At 39.7% G+C, this 18,837-nt stretch overlaps 1 protein-coding gene across 3 annotated transcripts; it reads left to right on the top strand.

The window, feature by feature from the left end:
* The first annotated feature begins 448 nt into the window (after positions 1 to 448).
* On the top strand, positions 449 to 18,637 carry hps3 (HPS3 biogenesis of lysosomal organelles complex 2 subunit 1). Of its 3 annotated transcripts, none has more exons than XM_030728420.1 (25): positions 449 to 739; positions 1,335 to 1,410; positions 1,520 to 1,591; positions 2,126 to 2,219; positions 2,359 to 2,432; positions 3,776 to 3,988; positions 4,831 to 4,891; positions 5,385 to 5,473; positions 5,944 to 6,061; positions 6,440 to 6,593; positions 6,686 to 6,768; positions 7,007 to 7,181; positions 7,441 to 7,522; positions 7,726 to 7,883; positions 8,075 to 8,176; positions 9,945 to 10,053; positions 10,200 to 10,438; positions 10,612 to 10,789; positions 12,173 to 12,406; positions 12,907 to 13,104; positions 13,279 to 13,467; positions 13,565 to 13,669; positions 14,484 to 14,690; positions 14,817 to 14,904; positions 16,331 to 18,637. In XM_030728420.1, the coding sequence occupies exons 2-25, from the start codon at positions 1,360 to 1,362 to the stop codon at positions 16,456 to 16,458; spliced, it is 3,201 nt and encodes a 1,066-aa protein (XP_030584280.1). In that variant the 5' UTR covers positions 449 to 739; positions 1,335 to 1,359; the 3' UTR covers positions 16,459 to 18,637. The 3 variants fall into 3 exon arrangements, with proteins under 3 accessions (XP_030584280.1, XP_030584282.1, XP_030584281.1); XM_030728421.1 differs by having other exon boundaries at positions 456 to 565; XM_030728422.1 differs by lacking the exon at positions 8,075 to 8,176.
* The last annotated feature ends 200 nt before the right edge of the window (positions 18,638 to 18,837 follow it).

Here is an 18,837-nt window from a genome sequence, read left to right as displayed (position 1 = left end):
CAATAATGTTTTTAGTGTTAATAATAATACCATATATGATAACAGACCTTTAATCTGTTATTTTACTTGAATAATTTAGCTACATTTTGTTACTGTTACTTATGTACTTTTATTTGAGTAAGATTTCTCTCCCAAGACTCATACTGTATGCTGCATTTCTGGGTTACATATTATTTATTTGAACGCTTCCATTAAGGAGACAAACTGCAGTACAATGATATGACATAGCTTACAGTATATCTTTATATAATACTGAATATCTGCAGAATGGTAATGTAAACAAATATTTTGAACAAAGAGATAACTGAAAATCAGAACCAGCCCTTTACTTTATGACAGCCAATAAAAATCATAGAATGCAATACAGGCGGGTTACGAAGCCAATCAAAATCAAGAGAGGGCGGGCGCTGGATTGTTGTGGTTGACGTTTCACTTCCTTTTTCGTAGCTTGAAATCAATAAACTGCAGCAGCGAATCTCAAGTAGGAAGAGAGGAGAAGCACCAAGAAAAGCGACTTCACAAAGGAAGAAGTCTGCCGCGTATTTTATGTAAAGACTGAAAAGCGGTAAGAAGAACGAAAATAGACAGTCGAGGAATTCATGTGATGTGAAGTAAAACAATCAGGAGTGCTGCTGCTCACAAGATTGCGGCATGTGATATCGATTAGAGAAACGACCACAGCCCTGCTTCAGGCCAACATGGACTGCTAGAGAACCAGCGTTGAATTTAGTGGTTGTTGGTGGGTTTTTTTGTCTTTTGTTTTTAACCTTTGTTACAGCCATGTTGCTGTTGTAGTTCTCTGAGATTTAATCGTGATACTTTCGCTTTGCCTGACTGCTGTTAAAGTTTTAAACTAAAGAAAGTTTGGAGAAAGTGTTTTTAGTTCCTAACAGGTTGAACTGTTATGCAGACCTGCAGATCTGTAAAAGACCAACTTTTCCCAGTAAATGCCAACAAATCTCTACCAGAGAAATAGTCCATCGGAAAGCTGTTCACACTGAAGTAACAGAGATATGATCGAGGAGTCACCTTTGATGTGAAATTCATGTGTGTGTGAGAGATGCTGCTTCATGTGTAAAAAGGCACAAACTGCATGAGACTTAATCTCGAAATTTGCATTTCACATTAATAACACACGTGAAGCATGCAAATTACCCTAATGTATGAAGTATTTAAAAAAAAAAACTCAGATGACATCAATCCTCATCAATAAATGAGCCAACCCTAGCAGGAAGTGTTTAAACTCTGGTCTGAGATGAAGTAGCAGTCATGGATGGATGAAGCCTCTGAGAAATATTAACTGCTGTTTTTAAAATTTCCACCTTGTACCGAAGCCTCTCTCCAAAAGAAGGACCAAACATGGTGCACGTCTACAACTGCCATCCTTTCTCCTCTCAGCAGATTGTACAGGTAGGTGGATCCTGACTGATGCTGATCCCCTGTCAGCCGTGTTTTATTATCTACGCCAGCATTTACAGTTTTTCTGTTGTCTTCACTGCTTTCCCTGTCTGTGGCTCAGGTGGAGAGGGAACCTGGACTGACTTGCTGTGGAGGTGGAGCTCTGTTTGTTGTGGCAACTGGAGGATGCAAGGTTGCCTTGACATATGCTTATGTTTACATCAGTTTCTGACCATTTAAAAAAAGTTATTTATTCAAAATCTTTCCCTATTATCTGCACACACATTATGTCAGAAATTACTATGGTGGTTCTGAGGCCAAACAAAGTAAAATAGTCAGCTTTGTTTTAAGCCCCTCCCACCGGATATGCACAGGTAACATTCCTGTTAAAATCCACGGTTGATTCATCTGGGACTTGAACCCCACTCTCCTCAGATTGGTAAAAATCTCCCGTTATGAGCTAGCTTCTCTAAAGCCTGAAAACAGAGCCAGAGGCAGTGCTGAGTCAAATTTCCTCCCAGACTAATTGAATTACATCATGCTCGAAAGTTATTATTGATGTTCCGTCAAGTGATACCAAAAGTGTGCTGCCCACTCCAGCTTTAACCCAGAGTTTAATAATTAGAAAAGATACAGTTTTGATAATGAAAGCTTGCATCATCTTTAAGTAGTTAGCTTTTTGGACATGGAATATCTTGTAGACTGTGTTGTGCTTAAATAATTCCAGGTGGAGGCGTACAATCTGGAGGTGGAGGGCTGCCCCTTCATCTGCCGCTTTTCCACCATGGGCACCGTGAGGAGCATCCAGTATAGCAAGATAGGTAAAGACTTTTCCTGTCTTCCTTGACAGTGGGTACTACTCATATTCACTTATTTGCTTTCTACCTCTCATATGTGAGCAAAATAGCTTCAAGTGATGACAGTGTGATTGCTGCTGCTTCTGTGCTCCTTCACATCCAGGAGACTACCTGGTGACTATTGAGGAAAAGAACAACGCCACCTACCTGAGAGCCTACACCAACTGGCGCTACCAGGTACACAATAATGAGCTTGTGGCTCAGTCACACTAGAGTAAAAATAAGACGGCAATATCCTTATAACTAGAAAAAAGTAGCTGCAAATGACTGCACTGATTTTTTTCACAGTTGGGGACTGATTGTTACTGCAACTACTTGCAAAGTGGCTGCTCAGAGGTTGAACGTGGACCGCCTTTAACCTCTGGGCAACCACTTTTGATTACAGTTTGCACTGGTGGTCTGGTGGGAGGCAACCTGTCTCCAAGCAGTTGCAGTCCAACTCTTTGTAATAGTGGATGCAACACAACTCGTTGACAACTGGCTGTATTCTGGTTCTGTTCCTATATAAAAGCAAGGTGTCTGTGTAGCTCTGCAGTTAAATCAGCAACTACGTCACTATTTGTGGAGCAATTTCTGTTTCTGATATATGAGGTTCTGTATGTAAGTAGTTGATGTGAATTTCTGTGTACGCAGACAACAACATACAACGGCAGAGTTGTGATTGTTACTGATTTCACACTTAATCGCCATATTATCACAAACCGATTGCATGGAATCGCCAGCTTGACCCCATTCAGTCACAAACTGATAGCAGACTGATTTTGTCTTATTGCTATTTTAATGCTGTCTTGATGCGCCAAAGTTGCTTTGAAGATGGATGCAGACTGCAAGGAGTTGCAGACCTGATCTCTGGTTTTGATGCAACTGTAGATCGCAAGTTCAGACTGTTGCAATGTGCTGCAGTCTCAGTCTCCAAGCACTGTTTTACCTAGTGAGACTGTAGCAGTAGCTCTCTCATACACATCACATTGCTGTGAAACATAGCACATCTGTTCTGCTTTCATTTTGCTGCGTTCTGGGATAAATATTTGATCTTTACATAAATCATTATACTTTTAATGTGATGAAACTTGGGAGCATAACAAAAAAATCTAGAGAACAATTTATCTGTATAAAGCAGCAGAGATTGCCACTCTGCATTATTTCAAAAAGACAGACTTTGAATATATATATTTAATGTAACTTATAGGCTGGTGTTGTTCTCAGACCTGTTTAGCTGGCTGGCTGTCACAAGTTGAACTCTACGTCCTAGTATCTTCATAGCACAATATATAATATAGTATACAAACACCTTCAACTTCAGCTCAAGAGCACACTTAATCAGCTTGCCTATGTTAGAGCAGTAGTACCAAAGCAAATGGTATTAAAGGGCATAAATATGAATTATGCTGAGAAGAAATAAGCAGCTGCAGCTGTCACCGTGGTGCTTATTACTATTTTGTCGTTCGTCTATTATCTACTGTAAAATAATCATATTCTTGTATTGTGTTTTAATGGATCGTTTCTTGCTCTCTGCTCAGGCAGAGGAGAAGGCCCGTGTCGGGGTTCGTTTGTTGGGCCACTTGCTGGGCGGAGCATCTGCGTGGGGTGGAGTGCAGATGGAGATCATTGAAATCCCTCTGTCAGAGCGTCCCATTGCTGTGGCTTGCTGCCCAGTAACAGGAGACCTTCTGGTTGGCTGTGAGAACACTCTGGTTCTCTTTACGTTGAAGACACAGAACCGGCTCAACCTGGTAAGAACTCAACTCTTAATCCAAGTTGAGCTCCTTTGTTGATTATGTAGTTTATCCGCATTTAAACATACAATTAAATAATGTCTTTAAAAAAAAATACAAAAAAATTCTTTTTTAAGAATGCTGTGCGGGATTATAACGAAAGCAGAGATTTTGTGACATTTATTATGTTCAGGCATCCTTGAGTAAGGTAGTTTTTGTTGCCTTTTTTTTAAGATGCTCCAGTTACCTCCTACAGTTAAGCCCTGTATTGATTGGATTGGCACCCTGTTTGGGGTGTAGCCCGCTTCATGCCCCCTGACAGCCAGGATAGGTTTTATCTTATCAGTCTGTTTCTTTTCTTTGCAAACCAGTGTAGTTTATTTCTGGGAGTTGGAGCTAATGGTAATAAGGGTCACTTTCAAGGTACTTCAGCCATTGTTTGCTGCCCCACTTATTACCTTCCACATTAACATCAGTGCTTCTTAAGCATCTCCACTGGGATTTGCTCTTCTTCTCATGTCAGACTTGGGGCAGAATTGATGCTACATCTATTCACTACACCATCTTGTGGTACAGATTATTATATTAAACTATGGCCCAGTCCCATTCTTTGGACACAAAGGCAACACATTCTCTTGATAGCTTTAGTTCTTTTTGGAAGAGTTTAAAAGTATTTTTCTAATACAGGAATTTAAAATATGTACCTTTTTAAAAGCTTTTGTTGAAGTGGCAGCAAGTTATTTTAAGACCTCAAAACCTCAAATGCTGACTTAACTACTCCAATCAAAATGAGCAGACTTACTGATAAGCTACACAGTATGTTGCAGTGGAATAATGTTTGTTTATTGGGGGGAAAACAGGAGAATCAGATCCTCCAGAGCATCAGGCCGAGCACTCAACAGAACTGCAGTCAGAGTCAAGGTAACTAAATAACACACATTTATGAATCTATGAGCACATCTTCAGGCAAAACCACATTCTGTATCAGAAATATCAGCAAATTGGATCTGAGAAGGATGTCTTATGACTCCAGTGTGTTAAATGAGCCCTCATATAGATATAGTTTCCATTAGATGTGAATCAAGACTAAAAGGCTGCTTTCTGCTACACCTTATTCACAAGGGGTCACCACAGTGGAAATCTCTGCATGTGTTGATTTGGCGGAGTCTTCTGCTGGATGCCCTTCCTGACACAAAACCCAAGTTTTATTTTGTGTCTCCTCACAAAATAAAACTGGGGAACTTGTGTAAATCATTACACTATGGAGGATATGATGAAATGTTACTTGTAATTAGATACATCTTACTGACAAACACAGCCAACACACAGTACACAATAAAATATACTTTTTGACCCGTGATTCTCTTCTGTGGTTTTCCGCTCCAGTTTAAATCGACCTGTTTTCTACTCACAGGTCGGTCTTCAGGTTCAAACCAGAATCTTTCCATCCTGGATTTTGAACGCTCTGTGATCCTGTACCTTTCAAAAATCACACCTAAGCAGGTACCTTTCTTTTTCTGTTTTAGTTTTCTCTTCTTTTTTTATATTTTCTTCATAGTTAAGCTGTTTTATTTGCTGTGTCAAACTGCCTGTTCATTATCCCTAAAGTATAGGATATAGTCAGTCATAACTGCATACGACAGTATAATTACTTTAGATGTTCTGGACATACCTGCCAATAATTATGATCCATATTTAATATTTAGGATAGCTTATATTTAAACTATAAGCGGTATTTCTACATTGTGTTACCAGCTAACATTTTAGCTGGTAACACAAGCTTTGTTTCTTTTGCTTCTTTTACTGAAATCCTCCAAATAACAAAAACACCTCTCACCAACTGAAAACTATAAATGGGTAGCGTGTGTGAACACATTACAGGCAAGAGAACAAATTCTCTTGAGTTCTGAGCAATTTCAAACTCATGCACATTTCCAATTTTTATTTTTTTTGCCTACATTTTTACCCCCTAGGTGGCGCTGTGTGACAGCTATGTGGCTGTGCAAGCAGAGCTGGAAGTCTTGGTACTAAAACTGGATGTGACCTCTGAATCCCAAACTCTGGAAGACCCAGTAGACACAAAAAAAACTGGTAACAAAAGTGACTTTTTTTTTTGGACATCTTTAATGCTTAGTGTGTGTGTGCGTGTGTGCATGCGAGCGTGCGTGCGTGTGCGTGCATTACTGCTATTTTTCTTTCTTATTTTCTTTTTCATTTTTCATAGAAAGGGATGAGTAGAGAAACCTTCATGAGTATAACTCCCATTATTGAAGCTGCCTGAGGTCTGATTAAAGTTAAAAATTAGAGACTACTAAAAATTTCATGAGCATTAATTTTGGTTTTAACATACAGATTTAAAAATATACGTGCTTTTATTTTCTGTCTTCGTGACGTAAGAGAGAAGCAGGAGAGATTTTTATCCCACATGGGGTACCAGCTCAGAGAATCGTATGCAATCTGTGTTTGCAGCAGATTATCTGGAAGACCAGGGTGACTTTCTGCTTGTTCCAAGACACCAGGAGTTACTCGGTGATCGAGCCAAAGATGGCGGCATCCCTGTCAGCATTGAAAATACCGGGCTGGAAGACGGAGGACGATACGAGCTGTCCTACGTCCTTTTCAGGTGTGTCTGTACTTTCGAAGTTGTTCCTTATGGATTTTTTTCACCCAGTTGAGGTTTATCTAAACTGTGTCCTCTCCCCTCCTGTTCTGCAGGCGCTTTTCTCCAGAGTTCTTCCAAGGATGCAGCGTGGATGAAACGCAGCTTCACTCCCTGCAGCTCTACCCGCTGTTCATCAGTGAGTACCACATCAGTGTAGATGCTTATTACATGATGCTAGAAATTGTATTAGACCTTTTTCCTTCAAAGTTAAAATGACTTATTACTATGAAGATATCTCTGCAGTATTTCTGTAGTGTCTTCACATTTCAGTTTTCTCATATTTAAAAAATAAATGTTTGTTCTTGTGTGTTTATTTGCCTGAACACTGTTTGTTTCTGAAGGACTGTTTCTCTCTGGCATTTCTCTTTCCGCAGGTAACCAGTCATTGTCTCTGGATGAACCAGCATGTGTGTTCTGCTTCTTCTCCCTCCCCACCACAGGCTACCTGTACAGTCTGAAGGGTGGAGTTGAGCTTCTCTCAGCATATCAGTATCCAGAGAAGGTCCTGGAGGCGGTGCTAACAGACCACCTGCTGCACGTCATAACAAAGTATGTCTGCAGCCCTGAAGGAGTCATGAAGCAGTTAATGCTCACTGAAACGCTGGAAACTACAAAGAAAACTACATTTTCTTTGTACTATTTTAATTTAAAATTAGGTTTTAAATAATTGTAAATAATATACTGTATAAGGCTTACTTCTATATTACTACAGTTAAAGTCAAATATTAAGAAAAGTTAGTGTGATATTAAATCCTTGTTTTTAACTTTGCTTTTGGGTTATAAGTACATTTCTGTGTGTGCCTGATAGGAGTGCATTACAGTGTTTCACAGTACGGTGTGCAGCTCTAGCAGCCAGGATTGAGGACCCCTACATCGATACGACCATGAAGGTATGAGCCTGATGCTGTTCTAGTAATTCCTCATATTAAGAGTGATCTGTGCACTTCTCATGGCCGTTTACAGAAGGTACATCTCATTTAAAAGAGAGTTCAGACGCAGTCACTCCAGAGAATCTGTCAGTGCGACTGATTTCTGTATGGAGTGTTATTACAGTATAAATGACAACAAAACATCTGCATGTGTGTTTTGAAAGGCCTGTCCACCCTGCAGCCTGGAGGTCTGCGCACTCAGGATGCAGTTATTCATCGGCCTGCGGTCAGTGTGTGTGTATGGGCGCCATGTTGTCCTGCTCTCCACCGCCGACGCAGAGGCGCCAGAAGAGACCGAACGCAACACACAGCGCAGGGGCCTGTGAGTTGCACATAGAGTTTAACACACACCGCTGTGTTGATGTGTAGATTGCACACCTTCGATTTTTTTGAAGGCTTTATTAGCCTCAGATACCTCCCTGCAGCTACCTGCATGTGCATGCATGTATGCACATACATTTGAGCATTTATGAGCCTGTTTACTGTGTGTGTGTGTGGTTGTGTGTGTTATAGCGAGTTGAAAGAACACAGCGTGCTGGCTGGTATTTTCCAGGCAGTGGGAATCGATCCCGCAACCACGCCAGCTCTGGAGAGCCTTCTCTCACGCCCCCTACTGTAAGACAAATCCAAACCCACCCACCCCCATCCTTGTTGTCACTTTTTAGGTCAAGCTGCAACTGCAAGACCCTCAAAACACTCTGATTAACAAAATCCTTATATGGTCCCGTACTGTAACCCTGACAGCTCGGGTTTTGTTTCGTCTCTAATGGCCCAAAACAAAAGATTTCTTCTTTGCTTTCACTGAAGCAAATTTTTTGTTATTCCTGATATTACACACCATAATATGAGTGTGTAAAGTTTCCTTTTTTGACTTTGTCTTCATTGATATGCTTAACTTGTTTCTTTGTTTCTTTAAGCTCTCCCCTTTGAGCCTCAGTCTGACCCGATTATTACGGACATTAAGAAGTTAAGGTAGTAGGAATTTGACCTGTTTTTTTTATTCAATTTTATAAGAAATTTATGATCATGACTTTTGATGTGGTGACAGAATTTGAAAGGCAAATATAAAGACCATATAAAAATGCAAAATCTAACTAAGAAAAAATATTTTGTATGTCATCTGACAGAAGACAAATCTCTGTTTGCCATTTAATTCCACTTTTTCATTAATAAGAAATAAAGCAGCTAATTTTTAATACATTTTTATTAAGTTCCAAGAAGCTAAGAAACTCTGTGACAGTATGCAGAAAAACTGATTTCTGTTTAAACAAATAGATTATTAATTTCCTGTGTGAGTTTTGCAGCTTGGTCTAAAAGAGACATCACTTCCTGTTTTAGATTCTAAACCTAGCCACCGTAACCTACCTAACTGCCCTTGATGCATGTATGTGTGTGTGTTTTTCCTCACAAACTAATCATATTTGGATTGACCTGAAAAGATTATATTACTACACAGGCTCCGGGATTCCTGTAATACCCACACACACACACACAAATACACACACACACTCAACAATGCACATCCCTGTCTCGTACAAACCCTTCACCATGTAATCAATGCCTTTGTGAGGATCATCACATGAGCCCTGGGTATCCTTTTACCTTTTTTTTTTTTTTTTTTTTTTTTCTCCCCTTGTTCACTAACAGTTTGTTAAAGCTGGGCAGACATTTAACAACTAGCTTAAATATGGTAAAGAAGTATCAGTCACTGGTGTAACACAGCATGTGTAGAGATTAAAATAATCATAGTTGTCTAACCATAACTTCTAAATCTAAATTACACCAAAGGGTATCATCTGCAGTGTAACTTTACACCACAAACTTTTTCACTCCCCATTTCTTTTAACGTGCAGGCTTACAGTCTCCCAGGCATTCATTCCTGACTGTTGTTTAGTGTGTGCCCAGTTTGTTTTATGTAAAATGTAGTACTGCATTTCAGCATTATGTAGTTGATGGTTTTTTGTGTGTGTGTGTGTGTGTGTGTGTGTGTGTGTGTGTGTGTGTGTGTGTGTGTGTGTGTGTGTGTGTGTGTGTGTGTGTGAGAAAAAACATTTTATATCCAAAGGTTGTTCTTTTCCGGGGTTATCATGGTTATTCTGATATTGTAGTACTTTTTATAATCAAATACAGCTGATTCTCAGGTTTGTTGTTTCCTGTTGTGTGATGTTCAGTTTAGTGTGTGTGTGTGTCTGTGTCTGTGTCTGTAGTGTGTTATTGGTTTTCTGTATAGCCAATTTGTTACATTTAAAATATTTACAATAGGTACAAAAAAGGTGAGGATAAGTCCGGGATTCTTCCTGTGTGTGAATCCATGGTCATAAGTTTTGGTGATTTTTCTACTAGATTTGACTTTATTGTCTTTCTGTGTAACCTTTGACCTCAGGAGCAGGAGGTGGACAATGTCTTCTCCCAAAGAACCCAGTTCAGCAGGACATGGGTGGAATCTCTATGTTGTGGACACCGTCTCTCCCTTTACTCTCTACCAGGAGATGGTAACTTTCATTGATGAATATAGAAGAACGAAATAAATACACTGACCCTGAAAAAAAAGTGCAAATGTGTGCAAATGTACAGATCACCTGTGCAATCGTCCGCATGCCTCTTTGTGATTCGTGTGTGTGCTTTCTGTCTCTGTCAGGTTGAATACAGTCAGCGCTACGCAGAGACCAACCCACAGGCCCAAAGTCTGCGGCACCTCCTCAGCGAAGCTCACCTTCTCCTCCGTGCTGCTTTACTCCATGCATCAGACCAGCAGCACAATCCCGCAGAATCTCTGCAGACAGGCCCAGGCGGACCAGCAGATAAAACAACAGAGCGACAAGTGCTGGAGGAGGCGCTCAGGAAGAACTGTGCCCAGCTGGGAGACAGTTTCAGCAGGTAACACACAAACACTCCTACAGGCAAGTTAGAGGACTAATAGCCCTTCAAATGTGTAGATGGGACTTTTATTGTCAGACACATTTGACTTCAGTTTCTGTATTTACTGGCAACTTAGACCTTGTCACTGAAAGATGTTTCAGCACCATTTCTACTTTCTTCTTTTCTGTAAGGGGCAGTCAGAGGGACTGCCACCTCGCTCTGCCATATTACAGGATGTCTGGTCTGTCACTCACAGAGGTCATGTCCAGGAATCGGCCATTTCCGGGCAGCTCTTCCTCCTATGGCCCTGGTTTCCTTTTTTTCCTGAAACATTACTTGTTAGAAGAGACAGAACAGAGCCTCAGCCAGGTACACAAAACATAAGAGTGTTTTGTATGTGGTTAAATGCAGATTACAATTATTTCTAAAGGCTTCCTTCTTAATCTACAGTTCCTTCGTGATTTCTTAGTTTTTGCATATTCATCACATTTAGATTTCAGATTATCAAACTAAATATAATATTAAACAAGATAAGTTTTTTTAAAAAAAAGGAAGTTTTTAAATGATTATTTCATTTATTGAGGGAAAAGAGTTATCCAAACCTACTTGACATAGACAAACTTTATTGTCATTCAAAATTGCACCATACAGTGCGGATTAGAACGAGATTTCGTTGCTATAGGCTCGGATTAAATTTGGAGGAACTGCAGCAGTGATGTACAAATAAGACTACCAGAAGGAAAAAAATAAGGGAAAATTACTAAATAAATAATCTAGTTAAAAATAGAGTATATGTATATACATACACACATATACATAGTTACACACACACATACATATTTACATATTTATGTATAAATCTATCTACATATATATATATATATATATATATATATATATATATATATATATATATATATATATATATATATATATATATATATATATATATATATATATATATATACACCATACACATATACATACTAAAGCACAGATTAATTATGATTAGTGACATTTTTTGGAAAGCCGAGTTAAATTTCACTGGCCACAGGCAGGCCTGATTACTGCCATACCTGATGAATCAAGAAATCACAAATGGAACCTTTTCTGACAAAGTGAAGCAGGCTAAAAGAAACACATCATGGCACGATCCAAAGAAACAGCAGAGAAACAACCTCACTGACATCTATCAGTTGAACGTTTTGAAAAGTTTGCATCCTGCTACATCTGACGTAAAACTAAAACAGCATTTCATAAAAAGAACATCATACCAACAGTCAAGCATGGTGGAAGAGTCAGTAAACACTTTCCTGATGTGCTTGTGCTGTGAACTACTAGTTTCAAATATTATTGAATACATCAGTTAAATGGATGCCATGTGATTGAAACACTGTGTACCAGCCAAATCCATCCTCGCTCATGACATTGGTTTAAAAAAATCAAGATAGTGCTTGAACATCAAAACAGCAGCTCACAAATCAATGGGTGACAGCCTGGCTATAACCATTTTTAATATATAGTCTGTCTCTCGCATTAAAAGTCTCATTAAGAAGCCTTTGATACAACCTATGAACTGTGCATAAAAGATGTATTTAAGTACAGTTTCATATTCATTTAAATTTCTGGACGGTTTCTCAACTGTCTTTGTTTTGCTTTGATATTTGCACTAGTTAGCTACATATAAAACACTGAGTGAAAAGAGACTGAAATACAAATGAACAAACCCTTCTAATCTTTCTTTCCCTGCAGGAAGCAGCCGATGAGGTCATTGATATTTTCAGCCAATCGGAGCATTTAATGCTCGTAAGCGTGTGTGCCAGCCCCTGCATGATAAACGTCAGTCCTGCTCGGACGCTGCAAATTTTACAAAATCTGGAGGACTCAGTGGGTATTTCGGTTTCACTGACAATCACCATGGCTGCCATGATGCTGCATTTGGGGGATCTTCAGCAGTACACACAGCTGATGGAGAGACATGCTGAGGTCAGGATTTGACTTCTGTTTTAAGAGTGTTACCCGCTCATGGTGGATTGCATTCTTCTACCAGGTCAAAGTTTGCTATATTTTTTCATATGTCCATGTTTTTTTTGTTTGTTTTTTTTAATATACAGATATTAGATTTTTTTTTTAAATATAAGAGTAAAACAAAAATAACCCCACTGCATTAATTATAACAGAATGATTGCTCAAGGTAGGTGGATATATTACAGGCACATCTAGAAATTCTGAGATGAATGTTTCTATTTGAAACAACTTTGAACCATGTCCTTCAGAGGTTCCCTTTATGATCCATGGTAGATGGGATTGTAGAGATAAACAGAAGGGGGGGGGGGGGGGGGGGGGGGGGGCTCTGCACTGTTTTTGTTTTGGATTTCATGGAAATAAAGGAAAATAAATGGCAAGAAGTCCACAATGAGAAACAAGAAGATTTAAAATTTTTTTACCTGTGATGCCAAAAAGTCGATCCATCCATTTCCATCCAGATGCTGCTGGTGTACGGGTTTATCGAGGAGCCGAGGCTGCTCATGTTTGCTGGATGCGCAGACCAGCGTGGACATGTTTATCCCACAGCTTTAACTCGCCAGATGGCAAACTCTCAACCTGGACTGCTGGTAGCTGCCATGGTGGCTCTACATGAGAACAGCAAGGTTAAGCTGGAAGAGGCCGATCACATATTCAAGGTACCACTGGCACCTGGAAGTGCTCTGCCTGTAGCCTAGAATATCCACTCACTGCTTTGTATCACTGCTTTTCTACACCTGGATGTAGAACAAATTCAGCTTTGTTGAATTTGATCTGTTCTATATGAATGATCTCTAAAGAATGAAAGTAAATGTGTGTGTTTGCGTTTTTAGGAGCTGAACTGCGAGAACAGCCTACAGGTGGATTTCTGGGAGGCGACCCTCATGGCGTCGTCAAACGACGCCGTCATCCAGGAGCTTCTGTTCCGGTTGGCTTCTGTCTACATCGACCGTCTAACAAATACAAAATCAGAAACACACACAGCTCCAAAACGCAAGTCACTGAAGAGCGTCGATGATCTGGTACTGTGGTTTTTCTGACAGATTTCTTTTGATAAGAATTTTTATTTCGAGTAACAATCTGGATTCCTTTGAACCTTTTCCTTTGTGTCTGTTACAGATCAGCTCGTGCTCTCATTACGGTGCTCTGTACCCGTGGCTTATTCTTCTAAGTCCAACACACACAACGAGTTCCCAACACCTGGAGGCGCTGCACAAACTGCAGGTATTTTCTAAAGTCTGCTTTGATCATGGACTGCATATAAAAGACTGATAGAGCCCCTGTGACGTCACTCAGTTGCTTCTGCACTATTACTACCCGATCTGCACCGTAAACAGGATTTCCTGTACGAACTTGTGAGAAGACTTTCTTTTTTCCCTTACATTTCACAATTAAAAACCCTGTACTCTGACAGTTGTAGAGGAAACTCTTGTTAAGGTGTTGATAGCTTTATCTTTTAGCCTTAATGGAATTAAACAATTGAGTTAAACAAACAAAACAACAACCCAAAAAAAAAAATCCATCCCTAGTACAGCTGTTATGAAGAGGGAATTGGGCATTTTAGTGGAAGTGGAAGTCTGTGTGGATGGACTTGCTTTTGGAGCTAGCTTTATGCGCCCATTTGAGGAACTGCAGTTTTCAGCCCCAGGGGTTGCCTTTTGGGCTTTGCGTGTGTGGCAGAAATTTGGACTTGTCTCAACTGCCACAGGTGTATTATTGACTGCTGCATTCCACTCAGGGCAAGGCCCTGTTGTTGTGTGTGTTGTTCATCGTCATTACAAAATGAAATGTCAGAGAAAAACATTTGACCTGTGGCATCAGCAGTGAACCTGAGGACATGCAGCAGTTTTTTTTGTTTTTTTTTTAAATAAATTGAACATTTTACAAAACAAATTACAACATAATAATTAAACATGTAGCCTTGTGTTTGGTATTTATGAATTCAACTTTTTTAAAAAATGTTAAAGCTTGATCTTTTAAAAAAATCTTGTTAGTGTTCTGTAATTGTAATCTTAAGTGTTCCTGTATGGTTTTGCAGTCTCTGCTGTGTGGTCCATCCCTGTCTGTGGGTTCTGTCGTGCCTCTGTTGGAGCGACTGTCAGATGAAACCTTATGGGGCTTCAGCCTGCACCTCCTCTGCGCTACCAGGAAGGGGCAGTACGACAACAGCATTGAGAAGTTGCTGGACAGATGTCCCCAAGCGATCATAGCCTACGCCAATCACCAGCTACAAGACAAAAACATGGTCTGTACTGAGCACAGGGCTTACATTTGTGAGTCCGTCACCTCACTGTGTAGCTGTAGTTTTCAGTTTGTTTTTGATTTCGTACCCGCTTCTAATCTGTCTCAGTGACGTGTCTAATCTTTGCAGTCGCTGTGGTGGCAGAAGTTGCTCCCAGAGCTTTGCAATCGCACAAGAGCTTCCTCAGACAACAGCATCCTGCTGGCTGCCCTCAAAGGTAGAAGCTTTTCCCAGAGAACTTTCACTTTCCTTTAACAACAATTAGGTTTGCTGTGTGTTACATTTAGTGTGAGTCATTGTTGACTTTGCCAGCTTATTCATTTAAAAGTCTGAACAATAAAAAGTCAGTGTTGGGCAGGTTTGAAAACAATTTTGACATTGAAAGGAATTCACATTAGAGCTTTACCTGCGTTGTTGGCTCTTAAGTGACGTCCTCAGCTATTCAAATACCTATAGATGATAAAAGAGGAAAGACATTTGAAAGGGAAGACATTTGAAACATATAAACAGTTGAGTGCAATATTAAAAATACAAGCAATGAAACAGTCTTAGCTAAGGCTAATCTAACTCCAGATCTTTAAGCAGTTTCAACAGTTATAGCTAAACTTTTTTTTTTGTCTTTGGGTTTCTGTGACTTCATTCACTCATTCTTCTTGTTTGGAAAAAAAAAAAAAAAGGCACAAGAAAGCCACAACCCACAGTCTGCCTGTTCTGCACACACAGTTGTCCTATTTTTGAAAATCAAAAATAGCTGCCTACATGGAATGTGGTCAGGGGACATCACTGGAGCTTGGAAAAAAGCGACTGGGCTTCTTTAGGTGTCTTGAAGATGTTTCACCGCTCATCCGAAAGAAGAATAAAGAACACCACTCACTTTTTTCCCCAAGCTCCAGAGACTAACATGACCTGGATGACCAAGAACCTCCTCTGTGCCTCGGCAGGCATTCAGTCATTCAGTTTCTTAAATCCTAGCTGCAAATTAAATGTAGCATTGCTGACAAACAGGTGCCAACCCTCCATTACACTTCACTAAGGGTGTGCTCACACTAGGCACAGTTGCCTTGTAGCATGCTCAAACGCTATTGGCCCCCTTTCCCACTCCCTCACTGGCGAGCATTCACCCTCCCCCTAACGATCTCGGTCTGAGTATGCATCAGTTAGTCTCCTCTTTCGTGCTCTTTTTTCATGCATGTGTGTGCTTTTGAAAAGCACAATCAGGTTCATCATTTTATGCATTACGTGGTTTATTTGGGGAAGTGGTGACACCTGTCCTCTCACTTATTTAATTACTTACAGCAATTTTTACAGAGGCAGCTGTTGAGGAAATTTTTAAGAGCTATGCTGGGGCATGGATAACAATCCATACTACATGTATCCCAAATGGTGTCCTGGCCTGCTTAGAAGGGATGGGCCTGGGCATGACAAGCTGTGATCACACTGATGAAACAAACTGAACTTTGGGGGTGAAATGGGCTTGGATAGCCTAGTGTATGTGCACCCTGAGTCACTGTCTTCTTTAAATGGATGTATTATGTGTGAGTTAAAGCAGCATCACCAAAGAAACTAAGTATCTGGAAACAATATCTCCTTGACTTTTGCTTTTGGTGCTTGAGTTTAAACGTGACTTGTTTTCATGCCAACAGAGACGCTGGTTGTGGTTGCCATGGAGATGAGCCCTGCAGAATTCCTCGAGCTCATCCCTGATGATGGCACAGCGTCGTATTTCTTGCCTCACCTGTTGACATGCAGCCAGAGGCAACTGCTCGCCTGAAAAACACACTGACACACTCAGTCACACTCACACAAATTTATGAAAGCAGAGAAAGCTTTTTTTGGAAGGACCTTCAGACTTTGTTGTTGGCCAGCCACTGTGGATGATTCAACCTGCAATATTTTCAAATATTTGAGTGGCATAAAACAATCATGTATCATAGATATTACGCAATTAAACTAAACACTTTATAGTGTCGGTGGCTATGGTGGACATATCTTCTGGTTATCTACTGATTGAACAAATACAGGAACATGTGATGATGTACTGCTCACTGGGAAGTGAGATTAATGGATTAGGTTTAGATTCCCAGCAGAATGTTATCTGCAAACCTGTTGAGCAGTATGTTAGTAATGCCACTGAACAAACCCATGCAGTTGTGTTACTCTACCTAAGCTTTATGTCTCAGGTTGCCACTGGAATATACTGGTATTCCTGAGTGGTTGCCAAGTCTGGTTTTTTTTTTTTTTTTATGCAGCTGGAATTTCATCTGAAGAAGCAGATTAGAAAACTGTTTATTGGTATTTATCAGAGAATATGCAATCAATGTGACTTCTACATCTCCTTCATTATGGGACAGCTCTAATATGTAACCAGCAAAGAAATGAACAGAAAGCATGCTGAGTGGTGAAATATGTCTAATCACTCATGAATTTACAAGATTAACAGTTTTCTGCAGAACCTCACCTGTGCTGCTTTTTAGCCTAATTTCTTACATTGTATTCACGTTTCTCTATGACGGCTAGGTTGATAACCATAGATATGATCCTATTATCTTTAAATGGGTCTTTAGATTTTACTGGAGCAGAAAATGCAAATAAAGTCTGTTTAACTTGCTTCATAGTACACCCTTTAGGGCATGCAGAGCTCTTAGGAATTACCCCACCCCACCCCCTCATAGCCTGTATGTCTTTTTCTTTTGTACATAGATCTGTAGATATGTAGGTACTGTCTTGCTTTTCCATTCATAATGTACTCACTCATCATTTTATTAGGCATAGCTTGCTAATACTGGGTTGGACCCACTCTTCCCTTCAGCTGTGTGAGGAAAACCCCAGTTTAATAGCAGTTTTTGAAATTTTCAGACCAGTATTTCTGGCATCTTGCCACATTAAAAGTCCTTTAAATCACCTTGCTTCCCCATTCTGATACTCAGTTTGAACTTGAGCAGGTCATCTTGACCGTGTCTACATGCATTGATACATATAGACATTAGTTGTGCAGGTGTACCTAACAAAGTGACCGGTGAGCGATGTGTTTATGTAACATTTTAAAATATTTATTTCTGCTGTGAGAGCTGCAGAGAAACATTTAATGCTTTTATTTAAAATAATATTTTTTTAATGTATAGATTTACAGTTAGACTACTGAGTAAGCTTTGAGCATGTCAACAAATACCAGTCTTTTCTTCTGGCTTTGTCTACTGTTACAGCTCAGTTAAATCTTGGTATCCTTTTAACATGAGCTGTTGTGCATGGAGACTGTAAATGTGTCACACAAGGCTCAAGTGTCAGATATCTCAGTATTTATATAAAGATAGTGTATTCAGGCTGCCATCAGCCAGTTTGCCATTGCAGCGATTTAATGCTTAAAACTTCATCCTTCTTTTCACTTATATTTTTAAAAATGACTAAAATATGTTGAAATATTTTATTGTGTAAGTCAATAGCTGTTGACGGAGTGGATGGCAGTGGTGGTAGAAAGAAAACTGGGGGAAGGGTTCCTTAACACACACAGAGCAGTAGTTAAGATGTTTGTTTTCTCAGAGAATTTTTGTTTTGTTTTGTCTCAAGTGCATGAATTCAATCTTCCTCATCCAGATCCTTTTTTTTTTTAAATTAAAATGATGTATGTTTTGGTTTGGCATGCAGTAAGCAATACTGCAGGAAGGAATAAGACTTCAGTAGCATGGGTCACATGCTTAGCCAGTTGTGGAGGCATCCATTTTTAGTGGACCTAACTGCAATAATCCTGGGGCATTATTGCACATAGTCGGACTATGTTAGGCTACACTGCTGTCTTCTGTGTTGTGTAACTTTTGTTAAATGTGAAAAAGTTACTGTTGTGTGGCCATTGCAGGTAAAAAAAAATATTGCATCACATTAAATGCAAATAGAATGACTTCACTATGTAACAATGTCCACTACTCAAAAAGAATTAAAGGAACACTTTAAAAACATATCGATCTCTAACATGCTGGATTTCTGTACTGGTATGGACTAGGTAATGTATTAGGAATGAAAGGATTCCACGTCTTTTGATGGAAGTGAAAATTCTCAACTTACAGAGGGGCTGAATTCAAAGACGAAGTGAAAAAAATTATGCAGCAGGCTAGTGCGTTTTACTGAAATTACATTGCATCAACTCAGAATGGTACGC

Source organism: Archocentrus centrarchus, chromosome 4, assembly GCF_007364275.1.
Source record: "Archocentrus centrarchus isolate MPI-CPG fArcCen1 chromosome 4, fArcCen1, whole genome shotgun sequence".
Classification (NCBI taxonomy): domain Eukaryota; kingdom Metazoa; phylum Chordata; class Actinopteri; order Cichliformes; family Cichlidae; genus Archocentrus; species Archocentrus centrarchus.
Note: the sequence above shows the minus strand (reverse complement) of the source record. Positions and strands in the feature narration are given on the sequence as shown.